This window comes from Prionailurus viverrinus, chromosome F1 (assembly GCF_022837055.1).
Source record: "Prionailurus viverrinus isolate Anna chromosome F1, UM_Priviv_1.0, whole genome shotgun sequence".
Lineage (NCBI taxonomy): Eukaryota > Metazoa > Chordata > Mammalia > Carnivora > Felidae > Prionailurus > Prionailurus viverrinus.
Window position 1 is genome coordinate 65246784 of NC_062577.1, and position 26580 is coordinate 65273363.

The following is a 26580-nucleotide window of genomic DNA, read 5'->3' on the forward strand; positions in this document are numbered from 1 at the left end:
ACTTGGGCTGGTTCAGGAACAGAAGAAAGGTTGGTGGCTGGAACCAGGAGCGCCGAGGTGGAAGGGAATTTATGCTCCTATCACAACTTCCCCAGACTTCCCAAGATACCTTGCTTTTTTTTAGCCTAGGTTCCATGCCAAGAAAGCAATAGGAATCCAAGGTAATCTTTCCAAGGCAGAAACGTGAGAGAGGGGCTTCTCATTCCTGTGGGACCTCACCCCAAAGTCACTTGAGCTTTGTGAGGGCGGGACAGGGTCTGGATCGCTCTTCGCCCGTGTCTCCAGAACCCAAGGCTGGAAGACAGCAGGCGTTCAAGAAATGTCTGCTGGGCTGCTGAGAGACAGCCAAGTGGAAGGCTGTGGGGTAGGGGAGCTGAGGGCGAGGCGCCTGCGCGAGGGTCACGTCTTGGAGGGGCCTCACTCTTACGGTCCTCCTCTCCCCGGGAAACTCTCACATACACTTTCGTTTGTTCTTTTAAGCACCGGGGCAAAGGGAGAACTGGATCACCTGCAACCTGAGAGAGACGCGACTCAAATGGGGGGACAGGTGTAGGGTCGGCAGAGCGGACCAAATGGCCACCGCAGCGCAAAACAAAGTCTCGCTCCTGGCCGTGGGCCCATCTGCCGCGACCCTTAGTTGAGCCCCAGCCCCTCGCCGGGTCCACTGTCCGTTCTCTGGCAGGTTTGTCAATAAAGTTTTTCGCAAGGACTTGGAGAGGCCGGAGAGAAGCCGCGCTGCCCAGAGTTAGTTCTGGCAACTTCCCGGGAGGGAAAACGAGCCTCGCGAGACTTGGTAGCATGCGGGCCCCACCCCCGCCCCCCCCCCCCCCCACCGCCGGCCCGCCGCTGAGCCGCCACTATCGCGAGATTTGGCAGGCGGAGGAGGAGCCGTCGCGGGCAGCCGCCTCACAGCGATGGCGGCCGAGCAGGGCCGGCGGCGGTGGCGGCTGCGGCTCCGGCCGAACGCGGCAGTGGTGACGGTAGCGGCGGGCGGCGGGGGCCTGTGACCGGGAGCCGCCCCGGACCCGGGCACCATGAGCCAAGGCCCCCCCCCAGGGGAGAGCAGCGAGCCCGAGGCGAAGGTCCTCCACACCAAGCGGCTTTACCGGTGAGGGGCCGGGGCGTGCGTGCGGCCGCCGGGGGAAGTGGGCGCCGCGGGGGCGGGGCCGCGGCGGGCGGGGCCCGGGTGCGGGCCGGGGCGGGGGTGGGCGCCGGGGCCGGGCCGGGGCCGGGGCTGGGCGGCCTGGGGAAGCACGTGGGCTGGGCCCCTGGCCGGGAGCCTCGGGCTGGCCCCGGCTGTGCGGCGGGCGGGCGGCCGGGCCGGGAGGTGAGGGAGGGGCGCAGACGGAGCAAACCCGGAAGGGAGTGGCGCCCCGAACCCCGCAGGACGCGGAGGGGACAGCCCTGGGCTGCGGTCCGCGGGGCCGGGCGCTTCGCCGCTCGCCGTGTGACCTTGGGCCTCCTGAAGGGGACGGGCCGGGGTGGGATGCGCTCTGAAGCCCCTCGTGGCTCTAATTTTGGGGGGAGTTTGAATGAAGAGAGGGGGAGAGACTGAAGGCTCGTTGTGTTGGCTTGGACGGGCCACGAAAGGCTTTGAGTCCAGAGTGTCCTTAGGTCATGGGAGCCCATTTCAGGGCACCCGGGGACTCCTGATCCAGAGTCCTCTGCTTCCTCCCAGCCTCATGACTACGGTGTCTTGCCAGACAGCTTCCATTCCTGGTTTCTGATTTCCACAGAGCCACTGGCACTCCTCAGGACACCTCCAGCCCCCGTCCCTCTGTTGGGAACAGGCCCGCATGAGGTCTTCCCACCCAGGGTCAAGGATTGGGGTGGGGGAGGGGGGGCGGGGCGTTGGTGTGTGTGTTTGGGGGGGCGGGGTGCAGCCGGAACATGGGCTCCAGAACTGGGTCAGAATGGGGTGAAGTTTGAGACCAAGTTGAATTTTGTGCTTTCCGGTGGGGAGTAGGGCTTGGGCTGTTGGCTGGGCTCAAGCTCTGTAGAACAGGGGTGTTTGCAGAAGACCCCGCTCAGAGCAGGGGGCCCCCTCCTGGCAGTGAAAGAGGCCAGAGCACGTTGTCTTCTCCCTGGAGTGGGCATCCTGCCTGCCGGGGCTTTGTCAGGCAGAGGCACAGGGGGGTATAGGCTGCCCCAAAAATAGAAGAGTGCTCCGATCCAGCAGCCCCCGGGCTCCCACTGCGGGCTGCCCCCCGCCGTCTCAGGGCCAGCGCGGACCTGGCTGGGGCTGGCACGTGTGCCTTGTCATGCTGCCGAATGTCACGCTGCCTGTCAGAGCGTGGGCTCTGCCTGCAAGATTCCTTCCTGGTCTCCAGCTTCGGGTAACAGCTCTGGTCATCCTGATCCTTCTCAGGTCTGGTTCTTTTCTCGAGCCGCCGCCCTCACAGCTCGGACTGACCTGAGGTGATGCGTTTGCACAGGTGGCCTTACATCTGTGCCCCTGGGTACCCCTGCCTGGGATTGTATGCTCTTGGCTTTGAGCCGGGTGGAAATAAACGTGAGGCAGCAGGTCTCTGTTTTTGTCCTTTATTAAAGCCGCGGTGATTGTTGGAAGGAACTGGGGGAGGAAGGTCTGACTGCCGTGCCCGAGATAAATGTGTTGGTAGACTATGAAACTGTCTCTCTGAGCGTCAGTAAATTCGGGAAATTCCCACAGTCTGCTTACAGAAATGAAATTCTGAAATGTTTTAAAGCCCTTCAGAAGAAGAGGCAGCAGCAGAAGGAATTCTGGAAGGGCCACAAATACCAGTTAATTAGGCCAGTTAACGGACTTTACAAAAGATGTTTTTCGGGGCACCTGGCTGGCTCAGTCAGTAGAGCGTGCAACTCTTGATCTTGGGGTCGGGAGTTGGAGCCCCACGTTGGGCCTAGAGATTACTTTTTAAAAAAGGAATTTGCAATTAGAACTTCCTAAAGTAATGGTTATTAACCTTTTATCTGGATCAAGAATCTAAGGAGAACTCTGAAGCCTGTCCATAAAGACATATGCGCACACTTCTTACGTTCGTGCACGGCACTGACATCAAAAAGCCCCGCCCTGGGGAACTAGGCTGGCATAGAGTAAGTCACACCCCTGGCATCAAGGGCCAGGCTGGCTAAAAGGGCTTGGCTCCCCTCTCCAGGCCCAGAGGGTGTTTGGAGAAATGCTGAGCTCTCAGTTTTGCCTGTGAGAAGGCCTAGATCACCGTGCCACCCACTCTGGGTGCTGGCGGTCACCATGCCCTGTACAAGGTAGCCGTGAGTGGTGAGCCACCTGAGCCCGCACAGCGTGCCATCCTGCGGTGGCCCACTTCCCCTGCCCAGGAGCACATGTTTCAGGATTCCGAAACAACCTTGGATTGTTTGGGGGATCATCACTCTCCCCTTTTTGGTAGCTTTTGTGCCCAGAGCTGTGTCTGATTTCACCTGTTCTCACGGCGGCTGTCCGTCACCCTCTGGGTTTCGCCCTTCTAGAGATGACACCTCCCTTTGGCGCTCCTTAGCCATCCATTGTAGAGTTTCCTTTGTTTTCAGGTCTGTAGTCTCCTCATTAGCCTTATAGCAGGAAAGATGGAAACTAACACTTACTGAATACTTCCCATGTATGAGGCACTGTTCTGAGTGCTTTGTGTAGTAGCTAATTTAACTCTCACAAAGTAGGTGATGATATTATTTCCATTTTGCAGATGGGAGAACTGGGACACGAGCTAGATATTTTACCGAGCACCCAGAGCCTACACCCTGATATCAAAGAATTCCTTCAGCAGAATCCAGGAGACCTTACACCTAAACAGCTCAGTCCCCACCCCCCGCTGCCATTTTCCCATATCCCACTATTTCAAAAACAGAATTTTATGTTACGAATGCATTTCTTTTATGTCAGAGATAATAAACCCTTGCATAATTAATTCATTCCATTGTTTATTGAATGCTTACCATATATCAATGTCATATATAAATTCTTTTCTTGAATTCTGACAGCCCTCTGAGGTAGCTGCTACTGTTCTCTCCATTTTTACGGATGTGGCAACTAAGACTTAAAGAGGTTAGGTTCTTTACCCAAAGTTACAGAGTTAGACAGACACAGCCAGGGATCAAACTCTAGATTTTCTGCCTATCACAGTGTAGGCTCTTTGCATTAAGAGAGCCTACCTCCTAGGGCGCCTGGGTGTCTCAGTTGATTAAGTGTCGGACTTCAGCTCAGGTCATGATCTCGAGGTCCGTGGGTTCGAGCCCCGTGTCAGGCTCTGTGCTGACAGCTGGGAGCCTGGAGCCTGCTTGGATTCTGTGTCTTCTTCTCTCTCTGCCCCCTCCCCTGCTCACACTGTCTCTCTCTGCCTCTCAAAAATGAATAAATGTTAACAGAAGAGTCTACCTTCTTATATCACAGGGTTTCTCTACTTGGACGCTGTTGATGTTTGGGGCTGGGTAGTTATTGTGGTGGGCTGTCCTGTGCATTGTGGGGTGTCTCGCAGCACCCACTAAATGTCAGTAGCAACTCCTCCCACACCCTCAAACCCCTGGGGCAAGTGGAGACAATAAGAAACGTCTGTTGTTGCCAAACGTCCCCTGGGATGGAGAGCTGTTACATTCGGAGGGAGACTGTGTTCGTCTTGTTTTGCTCAGCCTGCAGCCCGCCCACTTCCCCTAATTCTGTAGCTCCTCCTCCAGGATCGGAGGCCCCCCAGCCTGCGTGAACATGTTCATGGCTCAGGGACTGCCTGCCTGTGTTTCTCTCCAGGGCTGTGGTGGAGGCCGTGCATCGACTTGACCTCATCCTTTGCAACAAAACCGCTTATCAAGAAGTGTTCAAACCAGAGAACATTAGCCTGAGGAACAAGTAAGCTGGAGACTGCAAAACCGCAGATCCTTACGGTTTCTCTACCCCCTCTCTGCCTGAAACTCTGTCGCATATAGACACCTGTTCTCTCTTACCTCCTGGCCTCGTGGTACAATAACGGGCTGTGAACTCTGGCCTTCCTGAGAGAAGAGATGGGGACCCCTCGTTCTCTCTGAAGCTCCTGCATCTAACAGACTGGAGCCACACGAATGGCATTGGAGCTGGGGGGCTGGCCATGCTGCTCCATGACAGGAAAGAAAGATGGGGTAAAGAGGCAGAAAAAAAGGAGAGAAATGTGCAGGGGAAGAAGAAGACTATTAAAGTTCTTACTGTTCCTGCCTCTATCCTCTGGGGCTCCCACTGTCCCCCCCCCCCCCCCCCCCCCAGAACTGCTCTTTGTCCTGGGTCATGCAGACTGACCCTGGATGTCTCTTGGGAGGCACAGGGACTTCTCGGCCGGGTATTGGCAGAGGCCTCCTTGCTCCGCTCAGGATGGTCAGTCTCTTGTGCTCCTCTGTACCTGCAGGCTGCGTGAGCTCTGCGTCAAGCTCATGTTCCTGCACCCGGTGGACTATGGGAGGAAGGCTGAGGAGCTGCTGTGGAGAAAGGTGTACTATGAAGTTATTCAGCTTATCAAGACTAACAAAAAGGTAAGGGGAGGTCCTGGGTCCTGAGAAGAAATGTGTCTAAAGAGGGAAGCTAAGAAAGGAAGAGACAGCTAGGAAGTGGGCCAGGACATGGCTGGAGAAAGAGGAGCCGCGGAGAAGATGGCAGAAAGGAGGGAGGGGGTCAGGGGTACTTCGGATCGGGGAGGAAAGGAGCCTCATCCCAGATGGGAAGACCAGAGAAGTGGGTCTACGGGTGTGGGGATCACTCATGAGCGAGAAGAGGTGTGGATGCAGTTCAGAGCCAAGAGGATAAGTTACCTTCCTCCCGAAGGAACGGGGTTAGGGAGGGGGAACCGCCCTCTGAGCATCTTGCTTAGCCAGCCCCTTCCCTTTCCCGACGCCCAGCACATCCACAGCCGCAGCACCTTGGAATGTGCCTACAGGACACATCTGGTAGCCGGGATTGGCTTCTACCAGCACCTGCTTCTCTACATCCAGTCCCACTACCAGCTGGAGCTTCAGTGCTGCATCGACTGGACCCACGTCACCGACCCCCTCATAGGTCAGTGAAATCTGAAAGGCGGGCTTGAGGAGCAAGATTCCGCGCCTCCGCATCTGGCCTTCTTATTCTTCCGGGTCGGCGTAGCTTGTGACCTGGCCGGGCTGGAGGATTCTAGCAAGACCTGCACGCGGCTCGGGGAGTATGGTTCATCCAAGCAAGCGCGTGACGTAGGGTGAAGATGTTCGGGAAAGAGAAGGGTTTCTTTTGTTCTGGGACTGTAGACTGAGGTGTAGTCGGAGGGAGGGATGGACTGATCCAGAGCAGGGCTGGCTCTGCAAGACAATAACATTTATCGGCTTCTCCCAGTTGAGTTTGGCTGGCACTGTTTCTTTTTCTTTTGTTTGTTTTTTTAAAGTTTGTACTTAAGTAATTACTATGCCCAACATGGGGCTCAAACTCAGGACCCCGATATCAAGAGCTGCACGCTCTGCTGACTGAGCCAGCCTGGCACCCCTGGCACTGTTTCTTTTAGCTTCAGAGATTGTTTCCCAGTGTTTTTGTAAGTACCGAAGGTCTCGGAAACGTCCAGGGATTACAGACGCTTCTGCACGGTAGCACGTGTCTCCGTGCACCTGCCCCAGGGTCGGTGGCCGTGCTGTACCTCCGTCTCTCATTGGCGGTTTTCTTTTTAGTCTGGCCACCCTCTGGCACTCCTCCCCTCCACCCCCGAGCCCCTTCCTCCTCACCTCCCTGCCCCTGCGCTGCTGCACCCTTTGGGTCCCGGTTTGTGACCCCGCCACCACACGGTAGCGTTCTCCCGCCAGAAGCACAGCACTGCATTTCGTGCATTTACAAAACATTATTTAGAAACGAAACAAGGGGCACTTGGGTGGCTCAGTTCGTTAAGCGTACAACTGTTGATTTCGGCTCAGTTCATGATCTCGTGGTTCACGGGTTCAAACCCTGTGTCAGGCTCCTAGCCGACAGTGTTTGGGATTCTCTCTCTCTCCCTCCTCTCTCTCTGCCCCTCCCCTGCTTGCTCTCTCTCACAGAATAAACTTTTAAAAATAAAAACAAAACAACCTAACTTAAGACCACCCTCACAGGCCTTGTACCAGATGGCCAGCGGGGTCCACGGTCCAAAAACAGGTGAAGAACCCTTACCTCAAAGAATCAGTTCCCCAAGCTCCCGTTTTCCTTCTCACCGATGTTTTCTCATGCAGCCGGCTAAGCGGTGTCTGTAGAAAACACTAGGAAGGGCTTTTCGGAGTGGGAGTCACACAGCAAGCAGGTGGCTGTGAGGTGGCGTGGGCGAGGGGACGGGCTCTGGAGCCGGTCTGCCTTTTGAATCCTGGCTCTGCCGCTTACGCGCTGTGTGACAGCTCTCCGTGGTGAGAGCGGCCACCTCATGGGGTTGCTGGAGGGTCGGTGAAGTTGACACTGAACAGCGCTCGGACTGGTCCCTGTCACGTGAGAAAACTGCCTCCCAAAGAGCTCAGGCTCTCTGAACTGAGGTTACACAGCTGCTGGGGGAGGGGGGATGAGAGCCCAGCACATGGGGCTCTGGCCACGCCTGTCCTCATGCAAGGCAAGCTCACCCGTCTCCCTCGTGGGCAGACTGTCCAGTGGGCGGCCTTCTCGGGGGGGGGGGGGTGGCCTCCGCCCCCCAGGTGGAAGCCAGGAGCACTTACCTTGGCCTCATTCAGGCCGTTCTTCCCGGGCGGGTCTCGTCTGTACCCAAACCTTTCAGCTTTGGTCCCCCTCACCACTCAGGCAGGACACCCAAGACTGTCCTGACACCGGAGCTTCTCTTCGTCCTTTCTAGAAGCCTTCTGTGATGACCTTTCACGTAGCCATTCCCCAGGGCACTGTCCTAGGTCTGGGACCCTAGCCTGTCTCCTCTGGTTTGTGGTTTTCCCATGAAGGACTCCTACCTGCAAGCCTCTGTCAACCTGTGTCCTGGATGAGTGTCTTCTGTGCCCCGTAACACAGTCTTTTCGAGACTAGCGGTGGATTTCTGATCTCCTTTCTCCACCTAGGAAAGGTGTTTCCCCCCAGGTAGGAGGCAGGGGGATGCACTTCTAAGTTTCTCTGTCTTTTTCAGGATGCAAGAAGCCAGTGTCTGCCTCAGGGAAGGAGATGGACTGGGCACAGATGGCGTGCCACCGATGTCTCATGTACCTGGGGGATTTGTGTAAGAACCTGAACTCTTTGTTTTCTGTTCGGGGCTCCGGGACAGGCGGCAGGCGGCTTCATTTGTTGGTACCGCCCTTTAGGTGCTGGGAGAGCAGGGGGACGTTTGGCCGCTGTGACTCTTTCCTTCAGTCATTCGATGTTCCCTTCTTTTCGCTGCCTTTCCGTTAGCAGAAAGGTTCAGTGAACACGGAAGAAGGCAAATGAACTTTGAGAAAGTCTGAGTGGTAACTCGGTTTCAGTGGTGGGTTAGGAAGGTTTTAATTCGGTGCTTTTCTCCTTTGGAGTTTTCTCTTGACGGACTCCTGGAGGAGTAGAAGTTAGACTTCGTGGAGGACCTACCTGCCCAACAGATGTTTCTCAGAGGGAAAAAGTGCTCCCTTGCTTGATGGCCCCTGGGTCTCTAGTCCTGGCAGCCAAAGGTTCCTCATTAGGCTGTTGGTGGGGGGCTGTAGGATTCTTTTTTATTTCCTGAGGCTCCTCTCCTTGGCCCCAGCCCACTTCTGGACCTCTGATAAGCAGTATGCACAGGGAGAGGCAAGCTGCTTCGTGTTAGACGGACCAGGTGTCCGTAGCAAGGTCTGGACGTTACAGGACGGTAATGTCCAGTTGCGTTCTGGATCCAAACACCAGAGGTCTTTGCAGGCAGTTACATCTGCCGTGGGTCCCCTTCCTTGGGGAGAGAGAACCAAGAGCCTGTTATCAACACCAAATAGTCTCTACATTTCGAAGCTACCCACAAGCAAGAGACAGTTGAACGATTTGTTCATGGTCACACAGAGTTAAGATTGTGCCAGAGACCCAAGCAGCCTGCCTCCTAGCTCAGCTATCTTCCTCCCAGGCTCTTACTACAGCTGCACAGAGTGGACTCCCAGACGAGGGGACGTTTTTCTGAAACGCGGCATCACGGAGTTTTCTTCCTCCTCTCTCCTGCAGCACGGTATCAGAATGAATTAGCTGGCGTAGACACCGAGCTGCTAGCTGAGAGATTTTACTATCAAGCCCTGTCAGTAGCCCCCCAGATTGGTAAGTGGCACCCCCGCTTGGGCCTCCCTACCCAGCCGCGTTTTCCAAGAGGAAGACCACGTTGAGACAGCAGGCAGGCCGCGCCGGCTCCCTAGGTCCCCCCGCGCTCGGTTCCGCCACACTTCACCTCGGTTATGCGTTGTCCCCCTCGTAACGCACGCTCGAGAGAAATGCAGTCTTGATCTAAGGAGGGAGGCAGAGGGGAAGGACGAGAAGATGGCTTCCCTGTCCCCGAGGTCTCTGTGGGAGGAGGAAACTCCGCTTCAGCTGTTTTTCCCGCAGGAGGCACAGAGAGAAGAGCTGAGGCTCCATTATAGGGAGAGGTGAGGATTATTAGCCCGTAGGCAGGAGAGCTCCGAGGTGAGAAACCGAGCCGGGGTAGAGGAGAGGGCTCCGTGGCGTACCATCACCCCTGCGAGAGCCACAGGCACCAGTGAGGGGGTGACACCCCCGGGGGCTGAAATCCCCGGTAGGCCAGGCCGGGCAGGACTAGACTGACTGATAGGAAGGGAGTCTGCGATCGGCGATCCCCTGGAGACGCGGCAGAGTCCACTGCTCGTCACCCGAGACCCCGTTCTCCCCCCGGGTTCGCCGCCGCTTGGCACCCGTTGGTCCTGGGAGCTCTGGGTGCGTATCGTGTCCGCAGACCGTTGTGACGTCTCTCTCTCTCCAGGAATGCCCTTCAACCAGCTGGGCACGCTCGCGGGCAGCAAGTACTACAACGTGGAAGCTATGTACTGCTACCTCCGCTGGTGAGCATTCGCCCGTCCCTTCCCCGGCCCAGCTGTCACGTCCGTGCTGCTCCTGCTCGGGTTTCTCGCCTCCCTTTTCTAGCTCCTGGCTGAAATAGGGGAAGCGGAGACTGAGGGGTCCCTCCTGTCAGGGGCGCTCTGACACAGCCCTGCTGCTTTTCACAAGTCCACCTGGATGTGTAGGAACTGGGGCGGCCGGGAACACTGCCCACCGTCTTGAAGAAAGTAAATTCGATCTAGTCAGTGAAATGTTACCGAAGTAACGGATGACGAGAACTGCAGAACTGTAGATCTTCAGTGTTTTGAGGTGACCCGATGACAGGGTGGGCTAGGGTTAGGGTGGCTCGCTGCCTCCCTGGTGCTGACGTTCCGCTCTCAGAATCAGGGACATCGTTTTCGGAGGCCTGGACTCGGGTGGGCAGTCTGCTGAGTCAGCATCCCCGAGTGGGGCCGGGTAGGTGGGGGTGCCACTGACCGGGCCGTCATCGGCATAAACTGGCTGGGACTCACCTGCTGCCGCCTAGTCAGGGCCACCTTAAACTTGAGCAGCCGGTCACGTGCGGGACAGGCTGATATAAACCCGGCTTCAAGGCAGAGGGAATAAGCTGGTCTTCATAACTTTGCTGATCAAATACTAAAGTATAAGATATGGTCCCGCCTCATAATTCCACGTGCCATGTTCCTTGGTTCACCTGGTCCAGGAAAGCTCTTCCTTGTATCAACAGAGTATTTGCTCTCGAGGTGCCTGTCTCCTTTTCTGAATCCGTGCAGGACACCCCCCATCCCCCACCCCCACGGATGCCACTGTATTCGTTCTTAAATATAGTTATCAGGTTTGTAGCCTTCCATTGTATCTTCTCTATGCCTCACATGCCTTCCAGGGAATGCCCTCTTGTCCTTGGTTCCTCATCACACTCATGGTTGTGATTTAGGGTGAATCATTTCCAGAGAGCCCAGCACATCCAGGTTTGGAAGGTGCCCGCTAAGGTCCTGCCCTGCTGTGTGTGCTAAGCACATCTCGTCGTTCCTGGGTCAGGCATTTGGGTAGGACTCAGCTGGGTGGTTCTTTTCCCCTGGTGGCCTTGTCTAGGATCAGTCGCTGGTGTTCAGCTGACCTTGGGGGCTGATAGGTCTGAAGCGAGGCTCATCTGCCCGCCCCCCCCATGTGGTCTTTCTTGAGGAGAGATAGATGTGTTACATGGGAGCTCAGGGCTCCCAACAGTGAAGTATGACCCAAGAGATGTGGAAATAGAATGTCAGTCCTTTATGGCCTGAGCCTGGAAGCTGGCCAAGTCACTTCCACAGTGTTCTGTGGGTCAGAGCACTTGCATTGCGTCGTCCTCTCCCCCTGGCCCTCTATTAAAGGGGAGCAGGCAGAAAACCCACGTGTGGATGGAAGGAGGGTCAAAAAATTTGTGGCTACCTTTTACTCACAAGCAGATACCCTTTTCTGTACCTTGTTCTTTATGACGAAGAGGTTTCTTCCCCCAGAAAAGACATTAGAAACACTACAGTGCTGGTGTCATAGACGCCGTAGTGAGACAGGTTTGGGCTGGGGACTCCTCTCCACCATGCGTTAGCCGTGTGGCCTTGGCCGCATTCTTGTCCTTCCAGGCTCCATCTTGTCGTGCGTATGTGCCGACAGGTGCAGTGCCTGACATGTGGGGACCACTCCGTACACACTCCTCCTATTCAGAGGAGTGTCGTAAGGACACTTAGTTGTGTGTGTAAATACCCTTGTACGTGGTCGCCCCTTGTTGACTGCTACCTGTTAAGTGCTCTATACTGTAAAAAAGACAAAGGGTATCTTAGGGACGGTGATGAACTTGAGTTTGTGAATATAGAGGAAGCGAAGGCGTTAATTATATTTTGATTGATCTAGAGGTCGTGTCTGTATTTAATCTGGAAAGATGGCCTTCACCCTGAGTGTGTCCGTGGGAGGGGAGGCTGGGGGTAGCTTGTACTGCCAGAAGCATTGCTCCCTAAAACAGAGCGGAGCACCGTCCCCCCTCCCCCCGCCGCCAAGAGCCTGTAGCTTCCCTCTGCGTCTCCCACAGCATCCAGTCGGAGGTGTCCTTTGAGGGGGCCTATGGGAATCTCAAGCGGTTGTATGACAAGGCTGCCAAAATGTACCACCAGCTAAAGAAGTGTGAGACTCGGAAACTCTCCCCCAGCAGGAAGCGGTGAGTAGGGCCTGTGGGGCGCAGGGGCCCTGCGGCTGCTGGCCTTTTACCTGGGGCTCCTCTCCTTCCAGATGTAAAGACATTAAGAGGTTGCTGGTGAACTTCATGTACCTGCAAAGCCTCCTGCAGCCCAGAAGCAGGTGAGCGGAAGAGGGCCGGCACACGGAGCGCATCCTGCCAGCCCCCGGCGGGGCGGCTCTCTCCGAAGTCTCCCCTGTGTCCCCAGCTCTTGGTGCCCGCCCCAGGCCGCATCTCTGACCTCCCTGCCGCTCCTGCCCTCCCGCAGCCCGGTGGACGCGGAGCTCACATCCCTCTGCCAGTCGGTCCTGGAGGACTTCAACCTGTGCCTCTTCTACCTGCCCTCCTCACCCAACCTCAGCCTGGCCAGCGAGGGCGAGGAGGACTACGAGGGTGGCTACGCTTTCCTCCCGGACCTTCTCATCTTCCAGATGGTCATCGTCTGTCTCATGGGTGTGCACAGCTTGAAGAGAGCAGGTGACTCCCTGTGTGCCCTGCCCTCTCCCCCCGGCATCCGGGGTCCTCGGTGCTCTTCCCATAGCTCCTTATTCCTGAACTTCCTCCCGTGAGCAGCGCCGTCGCCACCTGTGTCACTGCTTGGCTGTGGGAGCGCGAGGGACGGGGAACCCCACCCTGAAGTTGCTCTGGTGAAGGAACGAGGGCAACTGCGTGTCTTCACCCCTTCCAGTCCCACAGACACAGTCTTGGCCGTGACCCAGGCGGACGAGAGGGCAGGATAGTGAGCTGAGGGTGCCGACCGAGTTTAGAGCTTGCTATTGGGGGCAGTCAGGCAGTTCTGCGGGCCTTCCCGGCAGAGGTGTGTGTGGGGCCGGCCTGGGAGGGCGGGAGAGGCCGGGCTGGGTGTGCAGGTGCTTGGGCCGCGAGGAGGAGCCGGTGTGAAGGCATCGGAGCCAGAGAGGACGGCGTGGCACAAGAGGGTATGCTTGCCCGAGGAGGCACAGAGCGAGCTGGCACATTCTAAATGCAGAGACCTGAGGAGTCTGTTTTCCTTAGAGGAGGCTTCGAGGGGTAGTTGGATCCTTGGAAGGGCTGAGAACACGAGATGGGATTGGAGCCGCGGGCGCCCGCTCGTCGGAGCCCTGGGCCCTAACGCCTGGCTCCCCTGGCTTTAGGGTCCAAGCAGTACAGCGCGGCCATCGCCTTCACCCTGGCCCTCTTCTCCCACCTCGTCAATCACGTCAACATACGGCTACAGGCTGAGCTGGAGGAGGGCGAGAACCCCGTGCCGGCGTTCCAGAGTGATGGCACAGGTGCGGGAATGGGGGCGTGGCCGGGGAAGGTTCGCCGGGGGCGCCGCGTCGAGGAGGGGGAACAGGTGTGCTTAGAGGTGGTACCAGAGAGCGCCTAGAATTTCTGGGCTCTGCTGTGTCCGCACAGATGAGCCCTTGGAGAAGGAGGAGGCGCCGGGCCCTGAGCCCCCTCCCGCAGCACCTCAAGCTGGCGAGGTCAGAAAGAGCCGGAAGTTCTCCCGCCTCTCCTGCCTCCGCCGCCGTCGCCATCCACCCAGAGCTGGGGACGACAGTGACCTGAGTGAAGGTTTTGAGTCGGACTCCAGCCGTGACTCGGCCAGGGCCAGCGAGGGCTCGGACAGCGGCTCCGACAAGAGTCTGGAAGGTGGGGGAACGGCCTTTGATGCGGAGACAGACTCGGAAATGAACAGCCAAGAGTCCCGATCAGACCTGGAAGATATTGAGGATGAGGAGGGGACGCGGTCCCCAGCCCTGGAGCCCCCTCGGCCCAGGTCAGAGGCTCCCGAGTCGCTCAACGGCCCACTGGGCCCCAGCGAGGCCAGCATCGCCAGCAATCTACAAGCCATGTCCACCCAGATGTTCCAGACCAAGCGCTGCTTCCGACTGGCCCCCACCTTCAGCAACCTGCTCCTCCAGCCCCCTGCCGAAGCCCCCACCGCGGCCAGCCGCAGGCCCTGTGTCAACGGAGACGCAGACAAGCCCTCGGAGCCAGGTATTTGGGCCTCTGGTCATCGCCCTGCCCGGGCCCACCCCTCCCCGCCTTCTTCGCCGCAGTGCCTGCATCCCCGCGCTTGCTGCCGTGCCTTCGGCCGTCTGCCTGTGGTGCTGTCCGGGAGCGTTTTCCCGGATTCCGCACTCCTGCGGGCTCCTCACTCCCAGCACCTGTGCCGCCCCGCCTGTTTCGTGGTCTTCCCCTCCTCCCACCCCCCGCCCTGCGGGTGTGGGGCTTTCTTTGCTCCCCGAACGACCGCTGCCATCTCCCCCTGGTGCCAGCCCATGTCCCACCGGGGCAGGTGGCTCCAGGGACCCCGCTCTCCTAGGGTCTTCCCTGCACAGGGGGCACCCAGTTGGCACAGCGAGTGTTTACTGAGCCTGTTGTCTGCCAGGCACTGGGCTGGACTGTCGTCGGGTGTTGTCTTGTTAAAATTTTTTTTTTTTTTAATCATTTTTTTTTTTTAATGTTTATTTACTTTTGAGACAGAGACAGAGCATGAACGGGGGAGGGTCGGAGAGAGGGAGACACAGAATCTGAAGCAGGCTGTCAGCACAGAGCCCAACGCGGGGCTCGAACTCATGGACCGTGAAATCACGACCTGAGCCGAAGTCGGCCGCTTAACCGACTGAGCCACCCAGGCGCCCCTTAAAATTTTTTTTGAGAGAGAGTGAGCAAGTGTGGGGGAGGGACAGACAGGGAGGGAGACAGAATCCGAAGCAGGCTCCGGGCTCTGAGCTGTCAGCACAGAGCCCGACGCGGGGCTCGAACCCATGAACCACGATATCACGAACTGAAGTCTGACGCTTAGCCAACTGGGCCACCCAGGTGCCCTGGGTGTTGTCTTGTTTAATTTTCACAGCAGCCCTTGTGGTGGAGGAGTTGTCCTCCCTGTGCTGTCCCTTGACCCTAGGCATCTGTGGCCCGTGCTCCTTTGGTCTGAAGTGTACTTTCCCCCCCCACTTGCCCAGAGCCTGTTGCTTGGCTAATTCTTACCTGCCCTCTGGCTTTTCCCTCAAATCGCTTGGTCTGGGATTCTTCCAAGGTTAGGTTAGATTTTCTCCCGTGGGCTCCTGTAGCCTCCGCCCCTCCACGGTTTCCAGGCCTTTAGTACTCAGGTGAGGCCGTCTGTTGACTGGGAGTCTCTGAGGGCAGGGCAGTCTGTGCTTGGTCTGTTGTGTCCTCGGAACCTAACGCTGTGCCTGTGTGTGGTTGGGACTTAGGGAATGAATCCGAGAAGCGAGGAGGCTGATGTGCGGAGGCGAAGGGGCCTGCCCGGGGCTCTGACCTGCACAGGTGGACAGCTGGGGGCTGCGTAGTTCAGTTCTGTGTGCCTTGGCTCCCCCCCAGTGGCCCCCTCCTGAGTGTCGGCCCTGCTTTCTAGCACAGAGCAGGTCCTTCATAAATACCGCTCGAGCGACCGGCTACGGACTCTTCACAAATCTGCCGGGATCAGGAAGACGCATGTTTTAAAAGGCACCAGGGTCCTTGCCTGAAAGCAACCCGTTAGCGGGTGTAGAGAAATGAGGCAGAGTGTGTAGTGAATTCCCCATCTGTCACATCAGAATTCTTCCGAAGAGTCCGGGCGAGCATGCCCCCCAGCCCTGGGGCTGAAGCCTGATGCCGCCTGCCTGCGGCTCACCCCCCTCTCTGTGCCCGCCACAGCCTCTGAGGACGGCTCCGAGTCGGAGGGCAGCGAGTCCAGCGGGCGCTCCTGTCGGAACGAGCGCAGTGTCCAGGAGAAGCTGCAGGTGCTGGCGGCTGAAGGCCTGCTTCCTGCGGTCAAGGTCTTCCTGGACTGGCTGCGGGCCAACCCGGAGCTCATCGTCGTGTGTGCGCAGGTGCGGCTCCGGGGGTGTTGGGGAGGTGGGGCGGAGGGGCCCCCTCACATGGTTCCAGCACGTCAGGCGCCTGCTTTGTGCTGGGCCCTTAGGCTTTTTATGGGGAAAGGGTTAGATGTGACCTCTGCTTCAAGAGCCTGTGGCCTGGGCTGAGACACAAATTCTCTGAATGGTGAAAGCAAGAGCTGCCTATTCTGCTTTGTGTCCATAGCGCTGGGCATTATGCCTGTGGTTGGGATCAGGCTTGATGAATGCTGGGGGCGGGGGGGGGGGGGTACTGGTCTCTGATCCCGGTCCCAGAGTCCAGAGGGAGGAGAGCACACCGAGTGGGGCCGCGGAGATAGGATCCAGGGGCGGAGGTGTTGGGGCGGGGAAGCAGCAGAGTCAGGTGTCAGGCTGGCGCCGTGGAGGACAGCGGGGCAGCGGCGCCTTCTCAGGTCCAGTCTGTCTTGAGCCTCGATGGCCCTGCGGCCTTGGCCCGGAGGTGTTTTATCACAGCAGCGCTCCGCTCCACCGCGAAGACCCTTGGGTCAAGGCCAGGCACGCCCTTGGGTGTGTGCTTATGTCTGCTGGCAGCTGGTTACTCACCGTCCTTGGTCATCAAGGGAGGTGTGGTAAAGGCGGGGATGCGGGGTCATGTCTCCACACGGGTGCCCCAGAGTGGGCACGTGGGGGCTCGGAGAGGTGCCTTCCCAGCACTCGAGCTCTTCCCGCTCCCAAGATCCAGAGGGTCCTTCCTGTGGTCTCGCCCCTGCCCACGAAAGCTGCAGCTGGTGATGAAGTTCAGCTGGGCCCATGGGCCCCCTTCGTTCCTCATGGGGCCAGCTCCCTATTTTGCAAGTCTTCCATGAGCCCGTCCCCGGCCTCTCTTGTGAACTTTCCCGTCAGCTCCCTCTAGGTCTGTGGCCATCGCCCCAGACCCCAGGTGTAGTCTTTCCTCTCGCTCCTGTCCCGCTCCCCCCCAGAGCTCTCAGAGCCTGTGGAATCGCCTGTCTGTGTTGCTGAACCTGTTGCCAGCTGCCGGTGAACTCCAGGAGTCTGGTGAGTGAGGCCCTGGCACCACCCTCCCCTCCCCTCTCCCTCCTCGGTGGCCCCACAAGGCCCATCCCCCCCTTCCTGGTAACCCAGCCTGGGGGTAAGGAGGTTAATGGGCCTCACTGCCCGGCCACCTGCCACACAGCGGCCATTGTGGTGTCTGCGTCTCCGGTTTCCCCCGACACTGCCCTGCCGGTCGGCCAGGGAGTGTGCTCCCCGGGGAAGGCAAGGGGATGGGCGGGAGCAGCGAGGGGAGCCTGGGAGGCAGCGCCGGCTGCTGGTGCCCGTGCCTGTCCCCGAGTCAGCCTGCGCCTCCAGAGCTCATTCTCCCCTGGCGCCTTCCAGCTTTCCCCACCTGCGGCCTCGCCTGAGAGACGTGCCCTCCTCGTTTCCACCCTGCCGTCGGGGAGCCTTCCCCTTCCGAGCCGTCGTTGCCCCCGCCCAACCAGCTCTGGTCTTTCCGAGCCGTGCGGATGGCCCCGTGTGTCCACCTCTCTGTTTTCAAGGGGAAGAAGGGCCGCGTCCTCCGGGGGCTTCCACAGGGCAGGTGGTCTCACATGTCTTCTTTCTCCCAGGCCTGGCCCTGTGTCCCGAGGTCCAGGACCTTCTCGAAGGTGGTGAACTGCCTGACCTGCCCTCTAGCCTGCTGCTCCCAGAGGACACGGCCCTTCGTAACCTGCCTCCCCTCCGGGCCGCCCATAGACGCTTTAACTTTGACACAGATCGGCCCCTGCTCAGCGCCTTAGAAGAGGTGAGGATGGGTTTTCTCATGCCACAGCTTCCGTTGTTAGTCTCACCTGGCAGCACAGCAGGCAGCCCTACTGTCCAGGCAGGGAGAGTGTCCTTGGGCTGGGCTGGGCCGGGAGGGCTTCCTCCGGAGAGCCACGCAGCTCGCTTTCCTTCTTGGCAGGATGCTCGTCTACAGGCGAGTTGTTGTAGGACAGGCCTCGCTCCAGCGTATCCACCTTTTATAGGGGGCGGAACAGGGACTGTTAGGGCTGGAAGAGACAGTGCTGCTCATCTAGGCCTACTACTCTTTGTACGCACACACACGTACATGTTTACTTAACGTTAGAGAGAGCGCGCGTGCGCGCAGAGGTGCGCAAGCCGGGGAGGGACAGAGGGAGGGAGGCACATAATCCCAGGCAGGCTCCGAGCTGTCAGTGCAGAGCCTGATGAGGGGCTCGAGCTCATGAACCGCGAGATCGTGACCTGATCTGAAGTCGCACGCTTAAGTGACTGAGCCACCCGGGTGCCCCAGGCCGGTCACCCGTGAATCTGCGTCACCACAGGGGCCATCTGGGGACAGGTGGGGAAAGCCGGGTGAGCCGGCCTCCCAGCACACACACGAGCCTCTTGGTTGCTTCTCTCCAGCCGGAGAAGCCTGGCTTTAGTCTTTTACGTTTTAGGGTCCTAGAGAAGGTTTTTGTCTGAGGGGAAGGAGTCCTCGTGCCCGCCAGAAAATGGATTGGAAACGTCAGTGTAGCTTAATGCCCTCGTGTCACACACGAGGTCCTGAGGAGGGAGGGAGGTGGCGTTAGTGCCCAGGTTTTCTCGCTCCCAGTGCAGCCCCTGCCTCCCGTCTTCACCGGAGGTCTGCTTCTCCCGGGAGTCCCTGTCCTGGCACCGGAGGCTCTGGGCCTCGGTGCTCCCCTCTCCTACCCCGCAGAATGCAGGCCCTTCCCAGGAGCTCCTGTGGGCTGAGGGGCTGGGCGGCAGGGGCCGGGGGTGGGGTGGGGCTGGAGAGCCCTGCTCAGCCCCTCCCCCCACCACCGTGTCCCCTCAGTCGGTCGTGCGCATCTGCTGCATCCGCAGCTTTGGCCACTTCGTCGCCCGCCTGCAAGGCAGCATCCTGCAGTTCAGCGCAGAGGCCGGCATCTTCGTCAGCATCGCCCAGTCTGAGCAGGAGGGCGTGTTGCCACAGGCCCAGGCCCAGATCCGCATGGTGAGTCGGCCCGCCTCCCTCCCTGCCTGCTCTGCTCCCCACCAGGCTCACTGAGAAGCCAGCCCGAGGGGCCCAGACAGATGGGGGTGCCCTGGATGGAAGAGCGTGCCGAGTGGGGTTGGCACACTGAGCCCGGGGAGAGGGGGTGCAGGGAGGGCAGTGGCGGGCGGACCAGGGGGTGGGGAGTGAGAGGTGCCTGTGTCCAGACCGCCTGGGGGTCGAGGGCCGTGTCTGTCTGCTCCGGGTCTGAGCTGGGCACGTCACCTGACCTTGCTAAGCCTGTTTGCCTAGCAGTTACATGGCGTCGGCGGGGTTGACCTGGGGCTGTTGTGTGGACAGGATGGCCGTGTGTCTCAGGCACCCTGCCCACTGCAGGGTGTGTGCCCGGCAGGTGCTCCCAACCCTTCTTCCTCTCTAGGGGATGAAGACTGGGACCTGGGCGGGGGGGGGGGGGGGGGGGGGGGGGGGGGACGGGACTGGCTACCAGAGGCCGTGTAGGGTCACTCCCACCTCCAGCAGCCCCACAGAGTAGGACAGGCCTGGAGTTACAGCCTCCTCTGCGTTGGGTAGTTCAGTCCCCGAATTCTGACTGAGCGTCTGCGCTGTGCCAGACGTCCTGTCCCAGTCGGTCCTGTAGGCACTGGGGCTACAGCGGTGAACAAGGTGGTCCTTTCTGTGTGAGGCTGGCTGATGCTCCGTGACCAACCTTCGGGGTTCTACGGTCAGGCCCGCGTTGCCCCGAGCTGGAGGGGGCCAGGGCCTGGCACTGCAGCTTGGCCCACGCATCGTGGCCAAAGCCTGGGGGCTCCTGCTTGTCCCAAGCCAGTCCCCTCCCCTGTGCCCTTCCTTTCCCCAGCCCCGGGCCTCCCCGCGTCTCTGAGCACCCCGTTCCTGCGGATGCTCTGCTTGGCTGGGAAGGGGCATAGGCTCTCAGAAACTCCCTTCGCTGTGTTCAAAGCAGGCACGTTCTGTTAAAAACAAACCTTTCGTATTGAGGCTTTTATTACTGTTCTGTAGAGGAAAACACAGAATTACAAAAATAATTCTGGGGAAATTACACAGCTTTAAAAAATGTTAGTTTTTGTAGGCATTTCCTTTAGCCTGAAGCTCCCAAAGACTGTTCCGAGGGGAGAGGGCGTTCCTGGAAGCCCCGCTCGGGTGGTTCCGGACACCAGGTCACATCGCCTGCTGGGGCTGCGCCCAGGGCTGCGGATGTGCGCCCTGAGGGGTGTCTCCCTCGGCACCGTGGTCTGGCCACACTGTTCCCCTCCAGCCGTGGCAAGGGTTGTGTGCAAAGCCCGCTTCGCCTGCGGCCGCTCGGTCAGCCCTTGGCGCAGCTCTGTGAGGCGCGTGCTTGCGCTCTCCTGCCCCGGACGAGGAGGCACCGTGAGCCAAGAGGGAGCGACCGCGGCAGAGCCGGGGCTGGGGGTAGACAGACTGGCTCTGCCCTGAGGCTCCAGCATCGACCCGGGTTAGGGACCCATGTCTCCCCGAGGGGCTCGGAAGCCCGCCTCTCTGAGCTGCCTGGCCCCGGGTGGACCCCCGCCCCCTGCGCTGCGCCTCAGGCGCCCCCAGCCCCCTCTGGAACGTGGCGCATCCCGATTCCAATTCCAGCCTGAGCGTTCATTTCCTGGGCTCGACTTCTACGGTGACCGCGTTAGCCGTTCTCACCAGTCTGCCCACGGGGCCTGTGGGAAGGTGGCCATCACACAGGCTCTGCGCGTCTCCCTCGCTTCCGCCACCAGTGTTTCTCCAAGGGGCTGTTCTTTGTTGTGCAGGACGCTGCGGGGTGGGGGGGGGGGGGTAGGTGCGTACCGCGGAACCGTAGTGTAATTGTCAGGACAGGGCGTTGGGACCGGACGACACCGTTAACGGTAGATTTCGTTCATTTTCACTAGTTCTCCCGCTGATGTCTGTTTCCTTTTCTGGGCTCCCACATCACGTTGGGTTCTTACGTGTCCTTGTTCTGCTGCAGTCTGTGACAGTTCCTCAGTCTTCCTTTCAGGACCTTGGTGGTTCTGAAGAGTATCGGTCGCTTATGTTGTAGAATGTTGCTCACTTGACTTTGTCCAGATCCGTGTTAGCCGTGTATTCCGATGGTTGGAATGGGATTGTGTGTTTCAGGTTAATGTGTTTTTTTTATATGTTTGTTTTTGAGAGAGAGAGAGAGAGAGAGCGAGAGCGAGAGCGGGGAAGGGGCAGAGAAAGAGGTAGAGGATCCAAAGCAGGCTCTGCACTGACGGCCCAATGTGGGACTCGAACTCACAACCTGTGAGATCATCACCTGAGCTGAAGTCAGATGTTTAGCCGACTGAGCCACCCAGCCGTCCCCCCACTGAGGTTAATGTCTTAAAGCATGCTCTGAGGACACCTCTTTGCTCATCAGAGAGCCTTCAGTGGCTCCCCCTCCACCCCCCAGTATCTTTTAGGATAAGTCTCCATCCTTAACTCATTTTCTAGACCCCAGTAAGGAATTGGGACATCCTCCGGAAGACCAAGGAAAGCCATCAGAGGGTTTTAGTCAGGACCACGGTGGGCACCAGACGGCGCCGGCAGCATTCCCTGCCTGGTTGTAGGCAGGGAAAGTGGATTGGGGTGCAGGCGGGGACCAGTGAGGCTGTGCTCGGCAGGGCGGGAGGAACCGGCCTAGACCGCGGTCGTGCAGGGATGACGAAGGAGGTGCGGTCACCGGACTGGAAAGCGGTGACTTCAGGAGCTGAGAGAGGGAAGGAACAGTCACGGCCAGCTCAGCCTCCTGACTTGGGCAGGTGGTGGCCTGTTACCAAGCTGGGGGCGGCAGGTTGTGAGGAGAGGAAGGGGCCGCCTGGGCTGGAGCTGGTGCTTTGGGGAAGCTGGCAGGTGGGCGGTGATGGAGGCGGCACCGGAGGGAGGGTCGGGCGGAGCAGAGGTGAACAGTCCCGTGCAGCCGGCCGCCGTCCTGCTCCCTCCCGGGGTGTCTGCTCACAAGTTGCCCGCCGGAGAAAACCGATTTTCTCCCAAGCCTCCCTTTCCCTCACCACCCGGAGCGAGAGCTGACTCTGTATGAGGCCCCACCCGTTTCCGACCCTGGCAGTGCCTCTTGGCTGATCTCTTAAACCTCTCGATGGCTGCGGAAAGGGTTATGGGCCCAGCTCTTGGCCCCGAGCTTAGCACGTGGTGTTTTGCCTCGTAGGCTCAGGAGGAAGCGCGTCGGAACAGGCTGATGCGGGACATGGCCCAGCTACGACTCCAGGTGAGTGGTCAGGGCTCGGGTGCTCCTGCCCCGTCCTCCTGTCCCGTCCTCCTGTCCCTCCCACCCCCGCCCCGTCCTCCTGTCCCCCCCACCCCCACCCCACCCCGTCCTCCTGTCCCCCGCACTCCCACCCCGTCCTTCTGTCACCCCCCACCCCGTCCTGCTGTCCCCCCGACCCCGTCCTCCTGTCTCCCCCACCCCCACCCCTGCTCTGATCCATGCCTCCCACCCCCATCCTGCTTTGTTCTGCCTCCCCATTCCATAGTGGCCTTTACTTTGACCCAGATCACCTCTCAGACCACCTTCCCTTTCTCATTTCCTCACTGAGTCTTAATGCCCTTTCCGCCTTCATCGGTCTGTTTCTTGTCTTTCTCTTTCCCTTACCCTTCTTTCTGTCTCCTTTTTCTCCAAGGCCCTTGGTACAAGGAGTCCCTCGTCCACACAAGAACCCTCTTGGGTTCCATTTCCCCCTGCCTGCCCCAGGCTGCAGGCCCACGCAGCCCCACACTCTGCCTCTCTCCCCAGCTCGAGGTCTCTCAGCTAGAAGGGAGCCTGCAGCAGCCCAAGGCCCAGTCGGCGATGTCTCCCTACCTCGTCCCCGACACCCAGGCCCTCTGCCACCACCTCCCGGTTATCCGCCAGCTGGCCACCAGTGGCCGCTTCATTGTCATCATCCCGAGGACAGGTAGGCATACTGGGCAGGTGGGGGGACAGAGTGTGGCCACGAGAGGCTTTGGGTTTACAATTGAGGGACCCTCATGGGGGCCCAGGTTACACACAGCGGCCTCAGTCAAGTCCTGCCGCCTTTCTAAAGCTCAGTCTTCTTCAGCTGTGAAGTGTGTGTGACAATCTCTGTTTAACTCTGACTTATGAGACAGTTGGGAGAAACAGAGAAGTCTAAGTGAACGCGCTTGGTAAATCGCTAGGTACGTTGCTCGCAGGTTGTGCTCTGAAAGGCCCCGGGAGCCGCATAGGAGCCACAGTCCCCGCTTTCCCTGCAGCACGTGCTGGAACGGGCTCAGATGGCCTCCTGCAGGGCCCCACGCCACCAAGGCACGGGCTCATGTGTTTTGTCCTTCCCCACCTCCCCCTCCCCCTCCCCCACCAGTGATCGATGGCTTGGATTTGCTGAAGAAGGAACACCCAGGGGCCCGGGATGGGATCCGATACCTGGAGGCAGAGTTTAAAAAAGGAAACAGGTGAGTGGGGCCCCGGCAGGGTGACTCTTAAGCCCCGTGTCGGTCTCCCAGTCGACAGACGCATGTTTGCTCTCGCTCCCCTGGGTGAGACACACGCTTGTAATCCTGCTCACTGCGCGGGAAGGCAGGCCGGAGACTGGATGGAGGGTGGTCAGTGGGCCTGGAGCCCCGTGGGGCGTTCTGACCTGCAGTGTGTCTGCCTCTGGGGCAGCCGGGAGAAGGCATCACCAGGGAGATGGGGGCAGACCTCTGACTGCAGGCTGCGGGCTCCTCTGCAGGAGTCGCTCCTGCTCTAGGCTCGGGCCTGTGGCAGAGTTTCCCGGGCCGGGAGCGCCTCCTCTGGCCCACACACATCCCGCCGGAGCCATGCAGGGACGAGCAGGTGGCAGTGGGTCGGCGCTCTGTCCAGTACAGGCCCTTCTTTTTGGGCTTTGGGGCCAGAAGAGCAGCAGGCGGCGGGTGCGGAAGAGGGAGAGGCCGGCCCCTGCTCCCCCCGCCTCTGCCTCTGCCTCTGCCTCTGCCTCTGCCTCTGCCTCTGCCTGCCCAGGAAGCTGCACAAAGCCCGCTTGTCTGGGCCTGGTCTCCAGAAGCCCTGACTTGAAAAGCATCCGCAGCTTCTCCTCTTCCAGCTCCTCCCCTGGGAGGAACCAAACGCTCCGTGTTATCGGGAGGAAAAGCTGGGCTCAGCCGCCAGGAAGCCACTTTGAAATGGCTCCGAACAGAGCTGCGAAGGGAGAAAGGCGCCCCTCCCCCTCCCCGGGGCCACAATGAGGTGCTTTGTGTGAGGCGCCCGCCCGCCCTCTCCTCTGACCCCCCGCCTCCCTCTGCCCCCTCCTTCCCAGGTATATTCGCTGCCAGAAAGAGGTGGGAAAGAGCTTCGAGAGGCACAAGCTGAAGAGGCAGGATGCGGATGCCTGGTAAGACGTCAGCCCGGCGCTCCTGGGCCTCAGGTCGCTGCTGCCTCGCCGCTCTCTGAGCAGGGCCAGCCCAGGGCCACCTGTTCGTGTCCCCTCAGAGGGAGTAAGAAGTTGCAGCCCCAGACCCCCCCGTCGCCCTGAGAGTCTTGGTGTCCTTGCTCAGTGTACGCGGGCCCGCTGGACACCGTCTAGCATCACCTTCCAGAAACACTGCCCCTGACTGCCTGTTGCCCTCCCTGTCCCCAGCTTCCCCCGTGCCCTGGTGATCCTGGAGTCCAGGTTCTAATGCGGGGCTCGACCCTCTTCCTCCTCCTCCTACCAGGACCCTCTATAAGATCCTGGACAGCTGCAAACAGCTGACCCTGGCCCAGGGGGCAGGTGAGGAGGATCCAAGCGGCATGGTGACCATTGTCACGGGCCTCCCACTGGATGACCCCAGTGCGTTGTCAGGCCCTATGCAGGTGGGTCACAGGGGGAGCTGGGGGGGCGGGGGTGAACGGGGAAGGGGTGCCAGAGTAGAAACCCCCCTCCCCCACCCCCGACTACTCTGTACGGGTACTTTTTCCTCTTCTGCCGCCCCTCCCCCCCACCCTGCGAATGGTCCTGGAGTTCAGGAGGTCAGGCCCCCACCATCAGCCCCCCTCCCGTTCCTCAGGCAGCCCTGCAGGCCGCTGCACACGCCAGTGTGGACATCAAGAATGTTCTGGATTTCTACAAGCAGTGGAAGGAGATTGGTTGAGATGGACCCCCAGGCCCTGCAGTGGGGCTGACTCCAGATCTCTCCTGCCCTCCCTGGCAGCCAGGACCGCCACCTGTAGTCACCCCACCACACGCAGACTTCACTCACGCACGCACGCAGAAAGGAGGCCGCAGGGAGGGCCCGGGAGCCGCAGGGAGGGCCCGGAGCCGGCTGGGAGGGCGGGTCCCCTTGTTGTCAAGACGTCAGGAAAGCCAGGGAAGTGCTTGGAGCAGGAGAGGCCTGTGGGCCCCCAGCCCGCCCTTCTGCCTCGGCCTCGGCCCCCTGCTGTCCCTGGGGGCAGGCGGCAGGCACGGGCGTCCGTGTTCCACGGGAGTGGTCTGTGGACCTCCGAGGGGGAGGGGCGGCAGGGCCCCTCCTCCTCACGGTGCAGGGTGGTCGGGGCCGGGGCGGACCCTCCGGCACTGGGGGAAGAATTGGGTAACACCAGACATCTGACTGGTTCTGTGCGGACCCTTTCCTCCTCAAGGACCTCCCGTTCTCCCTCTGCGCAGGCTGGGCAGCTCTGGAGCCTTGGGGACTCTTCGAGAAGAGGGGCCTGGAGCTGCCCGCACCGTTAGCAGAGCCAGGGCTTGCGCCCCTCCTGCCGCCGCAGGGGCCCGCCCACCGGTTGCCCCGCGTCTGCTTTCTCTCCATCTGTCCGGTTCCAGGGCAGGGAGCAGGCCTGTGTGCCAGTGAGGGCTCCTGGGCCCACCCGCCCAGTGGGCGTGTGCGGGGCCGAGTGGGATGCCAGTACGAGGAGGGGGTGCGGTGTGAGGCCGCCGGCCCCCTTACTGTCGAGGCCCTTAGAGCTGCCCGGTCAGGGGCCTGCTGTCCTGGAGGGGCTGAGCCGGGGCTCTCGGGGCCAGTGGCAGGTGAAGTGGGAGCTGAGATCATGAAGAGCTCAGGGCGGTGGGCGGAGCATCGAGTGCAGGTTGTGGGGGGGCCCCGGCCAGGACCCCCTAGGGTCCCTTTCCCTGGGGCTGGCCAAGGGAGCCTGGGGGTCTTGGCTCTGTTGCCGCCTCCCCCAGCACTAGCCTCGCCTCCCAGGCTGTTCTCAGAGGAAAGCAGGTTTCTTGTCTCCTTCCTCTAAGACCGCGTGTCTGGGACAACCAGGGGGAGTGGGGTCACCCCCATTTCCCAGTCCCTGGCAGAGACTGAGACTAAGGCATCACTTAATAAAGACCCCTCGAAGCCCACTCCCTGTCTCCTGGTGCCATTCTGTACACTTTCTTTTAATTTCAATACATATTTTTTATTTTTGAGGGGGGGGGAGGGGCAGAGAGAGAGAGAGAGAGAGGGAGACACAGACTCCGAAGCAGGCTCCAGGCTCCGAGCTGTCAGCACAGAGCCCAACGTGGGGCTTGAACTCACAAATGGCGAGATCACGACCTGAGCCGAAATCCGTGGCTTAACTGACTGAGCCACCCAGGCACACCCGTTCTGCACGGTTGTATTGGGGTGTTGGAGGTTTCTTGCTGAAGCGGCTTTTCAAGATGCCAGCAAGTCAGGAGAAAGCTCCGGAGATGCTCTTGTGAAGGACGCCGTCCAGTTCGTTGGCCCCGTGAGCTGAGCT

General features: G+C 59.7%; 1 protein-coding gene across 3 annotated transcripts; it reads left to right on the plus strand.

The window, feature by feature from the left end:
- The first annotated feature begins 875 nt into the window (after window positions 1–875).
- SMG5 (SMG5 nonsense mediated mRNA decay factor) lies at window positions 876–26203 on the plus strand. Of its 3 annotated transcripts, none has more exons than XM_047841293.1 (22): window positions 876–1108; window positions 4736–4834; window positions 5361–5484; window positions 5848–6004; window positions 8049–8138; window positions 9074–9163; window positions 9837–9915; window positions 11973–12098; window positions 12170–12238; window positions 12385–12593; window positions 13250–13387; window positions 13515–14099; window positions 15765–15940; window positions 16906–16981; window positions 17551–17726; window positions 18762–18920; window positions 22093–22152; window positions 22678–22837; window positions 23261–23351; window positions 24194–24268; window positions 24591–24729; window positions 24924–26203. In XM_047841293.1, exons 1-22 carry the CDS (start codon window positions 1035–1037, stop codon window positions 25005–25007), a joined length of 3036 nt encoding a protein of 1011 aa, XP_047697249.1. In that variant the 5' UTR covers window positions 876–1034; the 3' UTR covers window positions 25008–26203. The 3 variants fall into 3 exon arrangements, with proteins under 3 accessions (XP_047697249.1, XP_047697248.1, XP_047697250.1); XM_047841292.1 differs by having other exon boundaries at window positions 5886–6004; window positions 8979–9163; XM_047841294.1 differs by lacking the exons at window positions 876–1108; window positions 4736–4834 and having other exon boundaries at window positions 8979–9163.
- The last annotated feature ends 377 nt before the right edge of the window (window positions 26204–26580 follow it).